The following is a 15,925-nucleotide window of genomic DNA, read 5'->3' on the forward strand; positions in this document are numbered from 1 at the left end:
GATGAGACATTCATGCTGTTAATGGAACTGTAGTGTTGTGTTACTGGTGAGTGCAGGAGCTGCTTGTAGACCCTGTGTTTAAAACAACTCCGGTTATAGAGGGCAGTATATGTTTTATTATAACCTCCTAAAGTATTCTTGTTCAACAGTGAGAGCGTTTGTTATCGGTGTGGAAGCTTCACAAAGTCAACACGTCCACTTTAACTGCATGTGGGGTTGAGACCTCCTCTCTGTTGTCCTGACAGGAAGTGCTGCAGGCTTAATAGTTTCAAGAGAAGCACTGAGTTTTGTCAGTGAATGATAAAGAAGAATTAAAACTCATAATATCTCATGTCACACTCTATTGTTTCAATAGTCAAGTGCCACACCCAGTCTACATGCTCCTCAGTCCTCCACAGCGCCCCCTTCAGAGTGGATGACCCCCCCCCCCCCCACACACACACACACACACTTTAATAAACACTGAGAACTGTCTGTGTGTTCATGGCAAATATTTACACTTCAAACAAAGCGCTGGCCAACTGTAATTTCTCCAGTTTGCTGCTGAACTTTAAACCTCAGGATCAGGATCATGTCAATGGAGATGTTTGAATTTCAACTTTACAAAGGACAATACTCCAGAAGCCATAAAGTAAAAATAAAATGTTTCAGGAGCAATAGAAGGCATAGATCAGTTTTATTGGCATCTTCAGATTTTTACACTTGGTACCGTTTGCATGTTAAATGAATATTGTAATGAGGGAATACGCACTCACACTTAATGATCTTCACAGCCTGACAGGTTAATTTACCACTTTCAGTCAGCTCGTGTGTTTTCTTTGCTTCCTGTCGTGGGCCGTGTGTCACTGGGTCAGGTGATTCATCTCTTTAACTCTCTTAACTGAATCAAGATGCTGAACAAATGAATAGTTCTTGTGTCTGAAACTTACACTGAGGTCGTTTACTTGCTTGACTTCATCAAGACTTGAGGTGCAGGGAATCCACTGGAGATCAAAGAACCTTGAAAGCGACACATTTAAACTGGGGCTGCAATATTTTGTTATTAAGATCTGACATTAATCTGCAGGTGTCAGATCTGAACACACAAAGAAGTGTGTTCCTGATTGCTGGTCAACAAAATAATTGACAGATGAACTAAGGATGTGTGTATGGCTATAGTTATGATGGCAAAGTTTGGTTCAATACCATCATTGTGATGACATTTTTGGCTGGTCCTCACAAATTAAATTGGCTTTTTGAGGGTAAAGACTTAGGGTTAGAATTAGGTTTAGGCATTTAGTTGTAATGATCAGGGTTAGGGCAAGAGGCTAGGGAAGGCATTATGTCAATGAGTGTCTTCACAACCAAATGAAGACCGGTTCACACGGGGTCTGAATCCAGACTCTTTGTAGTGGAGACACAGATCTGATCAGCTCAATGGCTGAACGTTAGTGAACTGATAAAAACAGATGATGCAACAGTTTGTAAAAAAAAAACTTCTCACACAGGAAATGAAACATTTCTGACCCGTAACATCTGACATCAGCAGAGTCAGAGCACTGATTGTGATGAATGAGTTCAAATCATCAGTATTATTATGAAATTAAGACTTTTCTTTCCACGCTGCAGTGAGATCAGCCTTCGTCGTTTCATTCCAACGCAACAAATGGCATCCGATTAAGATTTAGGAATATGGCATATGGACAAGAGTGTCTTCTTTAATCTGTGCTGCTCTCACAACATGTTTGGGACGAGCCCAGGAAATGAATCTGTCGATTCAGATTAGTGCAAATTCTGATTCACTTTCACCAGCGATGGGATTGAGGAACCTTCAGATCAACCACCTCTGAAACACCACGGCTTGTTCAACTGTGGATTTCAAATCACATAAAGCTCCTGGTTTATTCGGTGATGCTGCTCCTCACTGAAACAGCCTCTGTGTTCGACTGTCACTCATCAGCACTGACTGGTTTCATGCTGCTGTTATTAGAGAAGGCAAGTGGTGACAATTACCTGCCACTGGTTTTATGGCTTCTGAGCTCGTGTGGGAGGATTCTCACCGGCTCCTGCTGCTCTGCTCGATCTTTACAGTTACTTCATAATGATTGTTACAACGGTCTGAGCCGATGACTCAGCAAACAGGTGAATTATGGGTAAATCCCACTGACATCAGTTAGATATTTGTCTTCCAAGGCCTCGGTCGGTTCCTTCACTATCCCTCGGTCCAGTGATGACCCGACCTCTGATGACACGGCTCCTGTTCACATTCATTAAGGACGTTGGTGGTTATGAACTATTTCCAAATGTGTCTACTCTGTCTCGGGGTGTGTGTTGTTCTCGATGCCCTTTGTTGTACAGCAGCAACACAAGGGACCGAAATGTAGATCAGATTATTTGTGCTGTTGCCCCCTGGAGGGCGGGGGGCAGTATGTCTAGGTGAGGCGTTTGTACATCATCACATCGTTGACACATTACAACATGTTAGCAGAAAACCTGGAGCTGCTTGTTTTTGTTTAAATGTTTTTAACTTTGTTTAAATCCTTTTCTTTAAAAGTGTCGGTCCTCCTGCGTCCGAGTCCGAGTCCAAGTTCTCTGTTGTGTACACAGAACATCCCGGAGTGCAGGAAATACAACTGTACACACTGTTAAGAGGAAGGTCCCGGTGGAGGGAGGGGCTGCGGTCGAGGCTGCCTAATGACAGTGTGTGTGGGGGGGGGGGGGGGGTTGAACTGAGCTGAGGAGGATGCTCCTCGTTGCAGCTCCTGCCACAGGATCTCCAGGGAGGCCATTACGGGGAAGAGCTCCAGCCTGCGGGGGACTTTTTGGTGGGACCAGAAGGATCCGGAGAGCTGGGTGTGTTCAGGGCCTGGAGAGACGGGTGGAGGTTTTTCAAACGAGGGCCTTCACCCAATGAGGGGATCTATTAATAACTTCCTCCGTAAGAAGAGACAGCTTTGGCCTCCCCCCCCCCGGTGCGGCATCAATGGACGGGATAGACTTTCACAGGCAAAGAGGAACATTATGATTCCAGGAAATATCTTGCTTTGCGTCACGAGTCCAGCCAGGCAGAGCCAAAGCCCGCTTGGGGGGGGGGGGGGGGGGGGGGGATAGGGTCCGAGGAAAGACGATATTCCAACTGAAGATGCTCGGCTCTGTAAGGCTCCAGCTTTGAAACAGATAATCACACAAACATGGGCAGGATCAGAGTGCTGTGGTCGCCCAGGACCAGGGCTTTACAGCGCTCTCCCAGTATAATCCAATTCTGGAAAGAGGTCAAATCGTTCATATTCCCCCCCGCAGCAGGTAGACGCCTGATTGATCCACTCTGAACAAATGTGTGTGAGTCTGTTGACCTCGACCTCCGGTGCAGTCTGGGGCTCAACCCGGCCTCTTCCACGTGACCCCCCGGCCCCTGTCATGGCACGTCACACTCGATGTACGGGATGTCACTGTAGCGGCAGTCCACCTCCACCCACTGCTGCACGGCCCGGGCCACGATCTCCTCGCTGAGCCGCTGGGCGTACTCCAGCAGCACCGGGCTGACCTCCGCCGCGCCCATCTCCGAGTGGACCAGGTAGGCCTCCTCGCCCCGGGATCTGCCGAGCGTCTTCTCTGTGGAGTTTGCATTCCGGGCCCCGGGGTCACTCCTCTTGGATTTGACGCACCCCATGCTCTTGGCGATGTAGCATTGGTTTGGGTGGGAGGCGTGTGGTGGCAGTGGTCGAGGTGCGAGAGTCTTTTTTGGGATCAGATCTGCAACTGGTACGTCTGTGGTTTCATCTCAGCGAGTGGTCGGAACAACCCAGAAGCTAAAACCCACTGCTCTGTGCTGGTGTCATCCACTCCCAGTGCCTCCCATGTCCCAGGGGCCACGTGGATCAGAGGGTGTTGGAGAGTGCAGGGCGGCGAGCGGCGAGGAGGCCCATCCCTGTGATGCTGTGGTGGCGTTGAACCAGTCAACCTCTGCTGCCTTGCTGCTGAGAGCTCATCCCTTCCTCAACTGCAGAGAGAAAGAGACAGGGGGGGGGGGGGGAAGAGAGAGAGAGGGAGGGATTTCAGTGATTTGTTTTTCCCTCGCTAACCCTCCTTAAAAATACCAGATGGCAGGAGCTGAGGAAACGAGTGCCAGTGATGTCCACGGTGGCGGTGGCAGCTTCGTGACCGGCTCCAGTGGCGGCCTCGGGGTCAAGGTGCCACTCCTACAGGCTCATTCTAAAACACAGTGTGTCCTCCCCCCCCCTCACCCCTCCCTCTACTTCACAGTGTGTTATGACTCAATCCCATTGGCCTATTTTGTGCAGCATGTCCCGGGGACGTCTGTCTGTGGCCCGGGCGCCCTGATGCTGTGTAAGCCGGCCTCCTCCCATCTGTTCCACCGCGGCCGAGCCTGATTCCCAGCGACAGCTCCTCTCCTCGGACCCGGGGCCTCGGCCGTGCACAGGAGACATGAGCTCCACGCTCACCAGGCTGCACGCCGGCGTCTACAACAACACACCGGCCATGAATCATTCACACTGAGAGGGGAGTCTCCCTGTGACGAGCAACACTGGAGGAGCACATGTCAACACTGTGAAGCTGCCACTACCTCCTCCTCCTCCTCCTCCTCCTGTTAGTGTTACTATCATGAGAATCATGTGAAATGTCTCTGATGTGTCTCAGTGTCAGTGTGAGAGCATCAGCTGTCAATCAGCCACATGGGACCTGGAACAAACTGGTTTACATGAACAATAACAAGTCAGTCATTGAATTGACACTATTGTTATGATCTATCTGAGTCAGATCCACCTGAGACACACAGGAAACACTGTGATGCTGCAGAAGCTGCACGTACTTTGACCAGATTGTGACATCAGCCTCAGGTTTCTCCCTCATTGCCCCCAACATGAAAATGATAATAACCAGAAATAAGCCAAGGTCGATCACCTGGTGTCGGTTCTTCTGGTTCTCAGCTCCTCCTCGCGCAGCATCAGCAGCGACCTCAACTTCCACCGGAGCGATTTGGAGAAAAAGACGCGAGGAGAAGAAACGTGTTGTCCAAGTTGCAGCAGCTCGGTGGGGATGTGGCCGCAGCGGAGCCCTGGTGGCAAGAACAGGGATGGACCCCAGAGGAGGAGAGAGACGCTCCTGTGAAGCCTCCTCCTCACTGGGAGCAGATCTCAGATCTGGAGCTTCAGCAGCGACACAGGACTGGGATGAGCGCGCTGCAGCTGCTCTGCTGCTGCAACACCGCCGCCTGGTGGCCAGACTCACAGACTGGCCCAACCCAAGAGGACCACTGTCTTCTGAGGAGCTGAAGAAAAATAAATAGAGTGGAATCAAAATGTACATTAAAAGAACTGGAGTTTATTAACTAAGGAGATTTTCTACCTGTTTTAAATCAATGCTTAAAATATATTATATATAGAATATATTTGCTACTGATATTTAATTTTGTTTAAATAAGTGCTGTTTATAGTTTATTATTATTAGTATTCTTATTTAGGATTATTGGTCATATTATTATTATTATTATTATTATTATTATTTATTAGTAGTAGTGACTTGGGAAGTGTAAATAGTGATTTTGAACTTTAATTCAGAGCACATGACCATCTGCAAGGCAACAACCACAAGCTAACAGCGCCCTCTTCTGGAGGAGCTCGGTCAGTGAATCACCCACCTAAAGCTTCAGACAGTGGACAACATACAGAAAGTACCTGAAGGTGTCAAAGATTTTCTGTAGGTGTCATTTACATAAATCACTTCATGATTTGTTGAACAAGATTACAATCAATGTGAGCCAACCAATCACAGCCATATGACACTATCCCAGTCCCCCCTCCCCCTACCTGATAAGTGACTTTTCCTCATGATTATATGAGTCACTGAATCACATCTTCACACTGCAGCTCAGTCTCAGGTCCTGGATTAAAGTTTGTTTCAAAATTCACAATCTAATTTGTTTGATGTTGTGTTCTATAGATAAACTTTATACAGACAAACTAAAGAGCACCTTCAGCCACTTCTACCTCAGCTCATATCCATCCATCCATCTATCCATCCATCTATCCATCTATCTATCTATCTATCTATCTATCTATCTATCTATCTATCTATCTATCTATCTATCTATCTATCTATCTATCTATCTATCTATCTATCTATCTATCTATCTATCTATCTATCTATCTATCTATCTATCTCTCTCTCTCTCTCTCTCTCTCTCTCTCTCTCTCTCTCTCTCTCTCGCTCTCTCTCTCTCTCTCCATCCATCCATCTATCCATCCATCCATCCATCCATCCATCCATCTATCTATCCATCTATCCATCTATCCATCTATCTATCTATCTATCTATCTATCTATCTATCTATCTATCTATCTATCTATCTATCTATCTATCTATCTATCTATCTATCTATCTATCTATCTATCTATCCATCCATCCATCCATCCATCCATCAAGTGTCTTATCCTGAATGTAATGTGTAATTAGTTTTTAATGTGTTAACTTTTTCTTTCCTCCTTTTATAATACATCTGATGAACTCTGCTGATGGTGTTCGAGTTTCCCACTCTCCACACGATGGCGCTATCCTCTCAGGTGCTAAAAGCAACTTTCACATACAAGGATTTTGGACAAATCTCTAAAGATTCTGTTCATCTCCGTTGATTTGTGGTCGAAAAGCCCGATGAGAAGAATTTGCATCTTATTCTGATAATAAATTATGGTAAATAAATGATAATCTAAGAAACCTGACATTAGAACAACTGAAATGATTTGACTGGTGTTGAATACAATTAGAGTTATTACTTCTTCTTGTGGGTGAAATTGATTTGATGCACAAAGGAATCGAAAGATACACACGAACACACACACAGAGAGAGAGAGAGAGAGACACACACAAACACACACTTGGGGGACCTGTCACATCAGCTTATTATGTTATGATACGTTCTATTTAAAACACATAAAGCGTTACCAACTTCCAAAGAAATCCTGTTTGATTGAAAGTGTGTAATCTTGACCTTATAAAACATGGGATAGCTCATTGTTTGTTTGTTCAACTGGAGATCGGACCAGTAAATAATATTTTTGCGCAGAGTCAAGTCTGCACCCCCCCCACCCACCCCCCCACCCAACCCCCTGTGGCCATTGCGCAATCCTCGTAAGAAAAGCGACTCTCCATCTGTGGCCACGTTCGGTTCACGCTCGCAGGCTGCGTCCCTTTATGGTTTGACAGTGGGAAAAAAAAGTTTTTCAAGTCAGTCGGTTAAAAGTCATTGTTGCCTGTCCAGCCAATCATAGTTTTTGACGACACAAAAGAGGCTAAAGTTGGAGTATAAAAAGGTGTGCGCTAATAAAGTATGATGCCTATCAGAGTGCGACATTAATCCAAACGCAGCGCGCACACGCACCGGGGGATCTGTTTCATTTGTTTCTTCCCTGAACCGAACGCTCCCAGCAGACACAATGCATCCGTCTCACTTCGTGCTCTATCTCACTTTACTGGTGGCTGTGGGACCAGTGGTTCTGAGTGAGCAGGAGACGCACCATCAGCAGCCCTCCGCCAGCAGCCCGGAGGACGCGGAGCCGTGCGCCACCTGCGACGTCCGGCAGCAGATAAAGACCATGCGGCTGAACGCCATCAAATCTCAGATCCTGAGCAAGCTGCGGATGAAGGAAGCTCCGAACATCAGCCGGGACATCGTGAAGCAGCTCCTGCCCAGGGCGCCGCCGCTGCAGCAGCTCCTCGACCAGTACGACGTGCTGGGAGATGACAACAGGGTGGTGGTCATGGAGGAGGATGATGAGCACGCCATCACGGAGACAATCATGATGATGGCCGTTGAACGTGAGTTTTTATTTCACTTTTATATTGAGGAAGATGAAAAAGACGCGCTCCAAGACTTTTACGCACGGGGACCCGGGCAGAGCGCGCGGGGCAGAGCGCGCGGGAGAGGATAGATGTCGGTTTATTTTTATATTAGATTTCTTAGAAATAAGGATAAATATGATTACTAACACTTAAGATGGATCAGTACATTTTGGTCATAACGTAATGGCTTCATTTCAGGGATACAAATTCCGTGCCATGGGGTTTTTATACATTTTATTTACACATTTATTTGTTCCACTTGTTTCTCTGTGTAAAGTCAACCCACACACTTGTTCAGTAAACCCGGTCTCTCTGTTCCTCTGCAGCCGAGCCCATCGTCCAAGTGGATGCGGAGCCCAAGTGCTGCTTTTTCTCTTTCACCCAAAAGTTCCAAGCCAGCCGCATCGTGCGCGCGCAGCTCTGGGTGCACTTGCGACCGGCGGACGAGGCGACCACCGTGTTCCTGCAGATCTCCCGCCTCATGCCGGTCACGGACGGGAGCCGGCACATACGGATCCGTTCCCTGAAGATCGACGTGAACGCCGGGGTCAGCTCCTGGCAGAGTATAGACGTCAAGCAGGTGTTGAGCGTGTGGCTGCGGCAGCCGGAGACCAACTGGGGCATCGAGATCAACGCCTTCGATTCGAGGGGCAAGGACTTGGCCGTGACCTCCACGGAGCCCGGAGAGGAGGGACTGGTGAGCTGCCGACTGACTCCACATAGAACACACACATCGTGATAACTGCAGTGAAGAGTGTGGGTGCGTGTGTCAGTACAAGTGACAGAAGCCACAGCGTGTTCTTTAGAAAGTCAGGTTCCCAGTGGGTTTGAGTTTTGTGTTGCCCTGTGCAGAGAGGGGAGCTCCAGGCCTCCAGAGGCTGCAGGGAGACTCTGCAGAATCAGCAGGTGGTGAAACACTCGGCCGCCTGGAAGAAGGAATTAAGATATAAAAGATTTTTGAGAAGCTGTAATGACCCAGTGTGCACGCAGGCGTGTGCACCTGCATCCACAGTCACCTCAGGTCTCACTGCCTTATTACGTTAAACTTCACCTGCTTCACATTCCTTAAAGTATCCTGCGTGACTGTGTAAATCAGAGTAATTGCCGTCACACACACACACACACACACACACACACTGCTACTATCAGTGACAAACACACATCACAGAGCTCAAGCACTGCCCCCGGGCATCAGGGGATAATTAGAATACATCAGCGGCTGTGGTTAACCAACCGTCAGATGATTCAATTTCCTTTCAAACTCAAAGTTTCATAATATTATCGTGCCATGTTTGAAAACCGGCTTCAGGGGGCGAGAGGAGCAGATTACATGATTTCAAATCGACCTGCTGCCGTCTGGCTCTTTAACTTCCAGTTCTAACACGCGCTCTGTCATTGCAGCAACCGTTCATGGAGGTGAAGGTCTCCGAGGGCCCGAGGCGGGTGAGGAGAGACGCCGGCCTGGACTGTGACGAGAACTCCCCGGAGACCCGGTGCTGCCGCTACCCGCTCACCGTGGACTTTGAGGACTTCGGCTGGGACTGGATTATTGCCCCGAAGCGCTACAAGGCCAACTATTGCTCTGGGGAGTGTGAGTACATGCACCTGCAGAAGTATCCCCACACCCACCTGGTGAACAAGGCCAACCCCAGGGGGACCGCGGGCCCCTGCTGCACCCCCACCAAGATGTCGCCCATCAACATGCTCTACTTTAACCGCAAGGAGCAGATCATCTACGGCAAGATCCCCTCCATGGTGGTGGACCGCTGTGGATGCTCTTGAGTCGGGGACTGGAGAGCATCGGGAGGACGGGGGGGGGGGGGGGGGGGGGGGGGTGGTGGTGGTGGTGGGGGGGGCGGCGCAGTGGGGCTCACCCCGGCCTCCACCTTCAGACTTGTTGACACAACCAATCCACCAGTTCCAATGCTTTCCTCCAGAACATGGTGCAGTAGAACCAGAGTAGAGGCCACACACCGCCCGACCTTTCCTGCAGGGCAGCGCTTTCACAACCGGCATAGCTCCTTTCTCTCGACCTGTGAGGTCGTAGCCATAGAGGCTTGAAGTCAGAACAATACAGGAACACAACGTAAAACACGAACGCACACACACATGCTGCGCGTCGGAACGAATGTAGACACAAACGATCAAGACTAGTAAACAAAAAACACACAACTGATCTCTCCCTTTACACAAACGTGCTGACAGATTATACTCACATGCCGTCTACTCCACTCCACTCATACTCAACATACAAGCTCTTACACGTTTCGCTATAAGCTGTTTGTGATCATTTTTTTGTTGTTGTCGAGTTGTGTTTTCAGAGCGAAACAAAACCGAGAATCCTCAAGGACTTTTTGAAGAGGGCTTGGAAAACCCGAGCTGGAGACTCAGAGCAGTAGGAGCTGAATAATAAATAAAACATACTCACAACATTTTGGAAAATTAGACACACAACTTTTGTTTTCCTTTTTGTGTAAACTGGCTTGAACTAATTCATTCTCTGCTCTGATTACTAACGCATGGAGCTGCGTGCGATGTGGAGGTGTCGATCCTACACACGGACACACAAAACATGTTCCAGACACACAAACCCAAACCAAGAAGCATTCTCTCTCTCTCTCTCTCTCTCAGTCACAATCACGTTCCACCCCCCGCAGAGCCAGACCCGCCCAATACACTTGAATGATTCTGATTGTAAATTCACACGACTGGACAGAAGGACTTGAACTGAAGGCACCAGGAATGCAGCCTACAAATGAAAAATGTGTTTAAGACAGAGAAACTGGGTTGTTCGGATGAATGAATGTGGAGATCATGCTTAAACTCTGTCTTACATCAACACAGTTTGCACTATGGCACACCAATAGAAAACATTGGTTGCTACAAAAGTTGTAAAATTGATTTTGATATATTTGCTTATTTGTATTGTATACATATGCCATTGTTTCCAGTAGGAGTTGCCTTTCTAAAAAACCGCTGTTGGTAAAATGTACGAAAAAACCACAATCCATCAGAAAAATGTAATACAGCGACTCTATATACTTGTTTGAACAAATAAAGTTTCTAGCTTGTTTGTTGAGTTGTTCGTCTGCGTTGTGTGTTTCTGCCTCGAGTCCAGGAGTTTGTAACATTTGCACTTTACCAGAAGAAAAGACGCTTATTGTCAATAATCGGATCTTTAGGATCATTGTGTTCAAAGCCATGGTCACCCCATAATAAAATATTCTATTCACAAACAATAAAATCCATATTTGCATCATATTTCAAACCATAAACATCTTTATCAGAGAGTTTCTCTGGGGAACGGGGTCGGACGAGCTCGGGGTCTTTCTGCCGACTCACTGATCAAATCCCAAATCGAACGCTTCAGTGTCACAACACAACACAACACAACACAACACAACACAACACAACACAACAACCTGAACATCTCGACCCCACTTCGCTCGGGAGCAGCTGGGAATCTGTACGTCTGAGCCACATGGTGAAAACTGATACGTTACACAAGCAGTGTGCGTGTGTGCGATGTGCATTGGTATGAGGAGAACAGTTAAGACAACACACACACACACACACACACACACCCTCCCTCTACCTGACTACACTTGCACAATCCCATCACCGTGAGCCTGTTTCATCACGAGTGTCGTTCAGAGCAATTTCCCTGACTTAGCGTTTCTCCAGTGAGGGGATGTTGAAAGCCTTGCAGTCTAATGAGAGGATGTGAACTCTGGTGCGTTGTGCCAGCGTGACCTGTTCCACCGACGGCCTCATTGAGGCCCGACTTCCGCCCAGTAGAGGGCGAGTTGAGCCCGGCCCCTGGGAGCCACTTCCTGTCCTGCTGCGAGCTGGAACTGTTCCACGAGGAATCGGCCACAGAGGAGAGAGCAGGACCCCGACAGAGCGGATCCACAGAACCTCTGCTTCCTGAGGAGAGGACGTGAGATTCTACACTAACTCCTCTGTGTGAATGAAAGAAAAACCACTGAGGAAATATGAAGGTTAATAGTGTTTCTTATGATTAGTTATTACATTTAACTCCACCAGCGTACAGTCTGTAATCTCATGTGTTTCTACGTCTGCAGCTTTTATGAGTCTGATCGTCTCCAACTGTTTCCACCTGTTTACCTCCACATCGTTTCTAATGACGCACGGCTCAAATATTAACAATTTAAGAAATGTGAAAACATCATTGATCCTGTGTGTCACGTGTTAAGGTCAATTCAACTTGTTTTCACAGCTCCACACGGCCAAAGCTTCCATTTTACAATAGAGCAACAGGTCGAGTGAAGAAAGATTTGCTGCAGGTTTCAGAGAAGTTTCTGTTTCTCAAGGTTTCAAACACAACATGTGTCTGGTAAAATAAAAAAGGAGAAAAAGAATAAGAGAAGATGAACCTGATGAAAAACAAGCATCTTTCTCTCTCTTCATTAAAGAACCGAGCCTGTAAGTCACTGGTCCTATTCAGAGTCCATCATGCATCCTGCCCTGTATCTGCTGCTGTCTGCTGGTCTCAAGCTGCTTTCTGAACAGGAAACATTTTGACGGAGCGTCGCTCATCTGCTCAGAGCGCGACCCAGGAGGCCTGTGTCCGCCAGAGACATTCCACCTCTGACAGGTGAGGAAGTGAGAGTGAGAGAACGGGAAGGAGGATGTAAAGGAGAAGTCCAAGGCAGCTGGAGACCCCGTTATTGGACAGAGTTCCTGGAGTGTAAAGCTAATAGAAAATGAATGGAGAGAACCTGAAGTCCTCCTTAATAAATTGTCGTTTGTAATGTTAGGATGTGAATTCTTCAATTAGTGATGTTTAATAATGAGGAAGGGATTCAATTTCACTTTTTGCACCGAGAAAAACTAAATAAGGATTTAACTAAATCACAAAAATAGATTTACTCCCTCTTACACATAGTTTCATCTGTGTAGAGTATGAGTGTTATTATATTACAGTCAAGGAGGAAATGTTTTTGTCTGTGTTTGATTTTTAGGTTGTAATTTGCAGGATTGTGCAAAAGCGATTGGACAGATTATCACTTGGTGGAAGGAAGGAAAGAACAGATTTAATTTATCTCAATCACTTCAGAGAATAACTCATGAATCTTGAATTTAAAAACCCCATCTGATATCTGAGTGTGTGCAATTTAGTGCAGATCTATTGAATTTGAATGTGTCTCCGTAAAAGGACATGAGATCACTGCCATGTGCTGTGCAGTTAGCTACAGAGGTGTTTTGACCCAGGTTTATTTCAGGAGGATCTCAAAGGGCTGTGGAGACGGTTTCTGCAGAGATCCCGACGCCTGACAGACGACAGCAGCTTTTAAAGAGAAGAAACCTCCAGAGGCCTTTCAACAAATGAGTGTGAATGGAAACCGGTGAACTTGAACCTAGAGTCAAGAACCAGAAGCAACCAAAAGACAGAACTTGTCTCACCTGGGATTAGAAAGAAATTAATTCCGGTCAATTATTTGTCATTATTTGTATTTTTCCTAATAAATTGTGACCTGATTAAATAAATAACAATATTCATGTAGTCTGCATACGATGCTCCTCCTTGTTCACTCATCTGAGGATCTCACTTTTCCAAATAGAGGCTTGATAAAACCATTTTAACACGAGAGACTGACAACGTCTTAATTTAAGATTCAATATTTCTACTGCCAGGCCTCAAGATGTCCAACATTTGGACAAAGGAGGACGATGCCCCGTCCTGAATGTGCTGCCGAGCTGAGACAACGTGTGGGGAGAGGCCAGGTGCATCCAGTAACATCTGGAGCAGATGTGTGGAGCATCTGGAGAAGTGGTTCTGCTCACAGGTCGCTCTGTGGCAAAGGTCAAGATGTCAACCCGTGAAGAAGTGATGGTGTAAGTGAGGTCGGATGAAACTTTGGAGTAAACTTACACAATGTTAACAGCAATAATGCACAGAATTATTTTATATTAATTTCCAGCTACAATGCAAAAACACTGTTTCCATAATTTTTGAGCCACGATTCAAACCTGAGATTCCACTGATGATGATTTCTACGTGATTTTTCTCATTGTCCCTCAAACAGCCTGAATCTAGACGTCTGGATAATGACACACGTCTCACATGTGTTCAGGGTCGAGGGTTTTCCCTGGAAGGAAAAACTACCAATGGCACCTTCCTGCACAGCTGGCCAGCTCCCAGGCTACAGTGATGAAAAAGAGCAACTGGGGAATATCTACAAAAACCAGTCCCGACCCGTGGATGAGACGCAGCTGTACTGGTGGATGGACGTTGACTTAAAGAAATAACCTCTTACATATTCAAAAATCTTAAATCATCAGTTTAAAATGTGAAATACTTGCTGCTTCCTTATTTGCAAACTGAAAACAACGTTGGTATAAGTTGGTAAGTTAAAGTCAAGAGGTGAAACGTCTTGATCGACAGCTGAGACTGACTTGTGAATCCGATTGGTCCAACATGTGTATCAGCAGCTCCACCACGGCTCCATCCCTCCATCGCTACGCCACAGACTCTAAATGTATTTGGAACATTTAGACTTTATATGTTTTCCGACAGAGGGAGAAAGTGGAGCTGCGTTGTCCGTCTTTATTTAGTCTGCGTCTGAGGCGTCGTGCTGATAGATGAAGATAGAACATGTATTTATAAATGTGCTTCAGGGCCTGGCAGCTAGTTTGAGACAAAGATGATCCTGAACTAACACTGGTTGTAAACAGATGAGTAACTTTAGAAGTTTGTAGACTGAGTTTCGAAGCTGACGTTGGTTTCATGTGAGAGCCGGGGAAGCGAGGCGCTGAGGCCAGGCACTCAGGAGCGAGGACCTCTTTCCACAGGCTTTAACAGGCATCTGAGAAGGTGACCACAACAGCCCACACCTCACATACTGGCAATTAAAAGATGCAAATGGATTCACATTCTTACCTTTACACCACCGGCAGCAGACGATCACCTCAGGCCGGATTGACAGGTTGTTTGTGGAAACCCCTCGTGGCTCAAGAGAAAGCAATGAAAAGCAATAAAATCAGCCGGTCTAGGATGAGGCTGGGGCCAGATGTCCAGCTGCTGAACGCTGCCTGTCTTCACCTCTCAGGTGATTTATCCTTCCCGTCTGCACTCCGCTTGCTTTTTCACTTAGGGAAGAGGAATCACTGTTCCTACTGCAAAGCTGACAGTCACCACTGGGAAGCTACTGCGTGATTAATGGCTTTGTAAAGCTACTGGAAGTTTGGAGGGAGGACAAATTTTTGGTGAACACTCCAGATATGTTTACAGAAATTCCTCAATGTCTGTGTTTGTTTGCGAGGGGGGGGTCAGGTGGCGAGCGAGCCCGGGTCCGAGGCAGCGGAGCGTCGTGTCTCCGGGGACGAGGAGCTGACAGTGATGAAGAATGGATGTTCCTCTGGGGAGACTGAGGGAGGGCAGATTGTGGAAACCTCCTGTCTCCTGATGATACGCCTATGTCCCTAACCCAGACGGATGTAGAGCGGTGTCAGGTATGTGTCAAGAGCTCGAGGAGCGAGTTGGACATCTCAGACACAACATGTTCATTCAACAATTAATTTTACAAGAAGCTTACGTGAGTGACATTCATGAGGCAGGTAGGACTTTCCAGAACGAGGCTTCGGTGGATGAATCCAGGAGACTGTCTTAAGCATAAGTTTAACATTTATTGATATGGAGGGAAATCCAACTTTTAGAAAATGCTGCAATATGTTCAGAGCGTGTTTATTCCAAAAAATCCACCATTTGTAATGTTTATTTTGAAGTTCGGTTATCTTGAATCCTGAAAACAATCTCATGACCTGCAGACCTGCTGTCGAAGCAAATGTTCCTGGAAAGCAGATCTTTCTGGAGCTGGGTAACCGGAGCAGTTCGCCCAGTGACTCTCAAAGTGGTAACTGTAAAGTGTTTTCATTCTGCCTCTTTTTTAACGATCTGAAATCTGCTATAGCTCGGAAAATAACTTAAAATAAAAGGAATAAAACGTTGCTGTGGGAATTGGTAACAAGTGATTAAAAGTTAGAGCGAGTAGACTTGATGGCCCCACTGTGGAAGCCCCTGACCCATGAAATTGAATGTGGTGCGGCTGTAAATTCTCCAATAGAT

General features: G+C 46.7%; 2 protein-coding genes across 2 annotated transcripts; one reads left to right on the plus strand and one right to left on the minus strand.

Moving 5' to 3' along the window:
• Positions 1-659: 659 nt before the first annotated feature.
• LOC128456147 (small membrane A-kinase anchor protein) lies at positions 660-5,134 on the minus strand. The gene is made up of 2 exons (XM_053440215.1): positions 4,903-5,134; positions 660-3,979 (listed from the first exon to the last, which is right to left on the minus strand). Exon 2 carries the CDS (start codon positions 3,647-3,649, stop codon positions 3,395-3,397), a length of 255 nt encoding a protein of 84 aa, XP_053296190.1. The 5' UTR covers positions 3,650-3,979; positions 4,903-5,134; the 3' UTR covers positions 660-3,394.
• Positions 5,135-7,430: 2,296 nt separating this feature from the next.
• On the plus strand, positions 7,431-9,618 carry mstnb (myostatin b). The gene is made up of 3 exons (XM_053440214.1): positions 7,431-7,812; positions 8,163-8,533; positions 9,238-9,618. Exons 1-3 carry the CDS (start codon positions 7,431-7,433, stop codon positions 9,616-9,618), a joined length of 1,134 nt encoding a protein of 377 aa, XP_053296189.1.
• The last annotated feature ends 6,307 nt before the right edge of the window (positions 9,619-15,925 follow it).

The sequence above is a fragment of the Pleuronectes platessa genome, chromosome 14 (genome assembly GCF_947347685.1).
Source record: "Pleuronectes platessa chromosome 14, fPlePla1.1, whole genome shotgun sequence".
In the NCBI taxonomy this organism is placed as follows: domain Eukaryota; kingdom Metazoa; phylum Chordata; class Actinopteri; order Pleuronectiformes; family Pleuronectidae; genus Pleuronectes; species Pleuronectes platessa.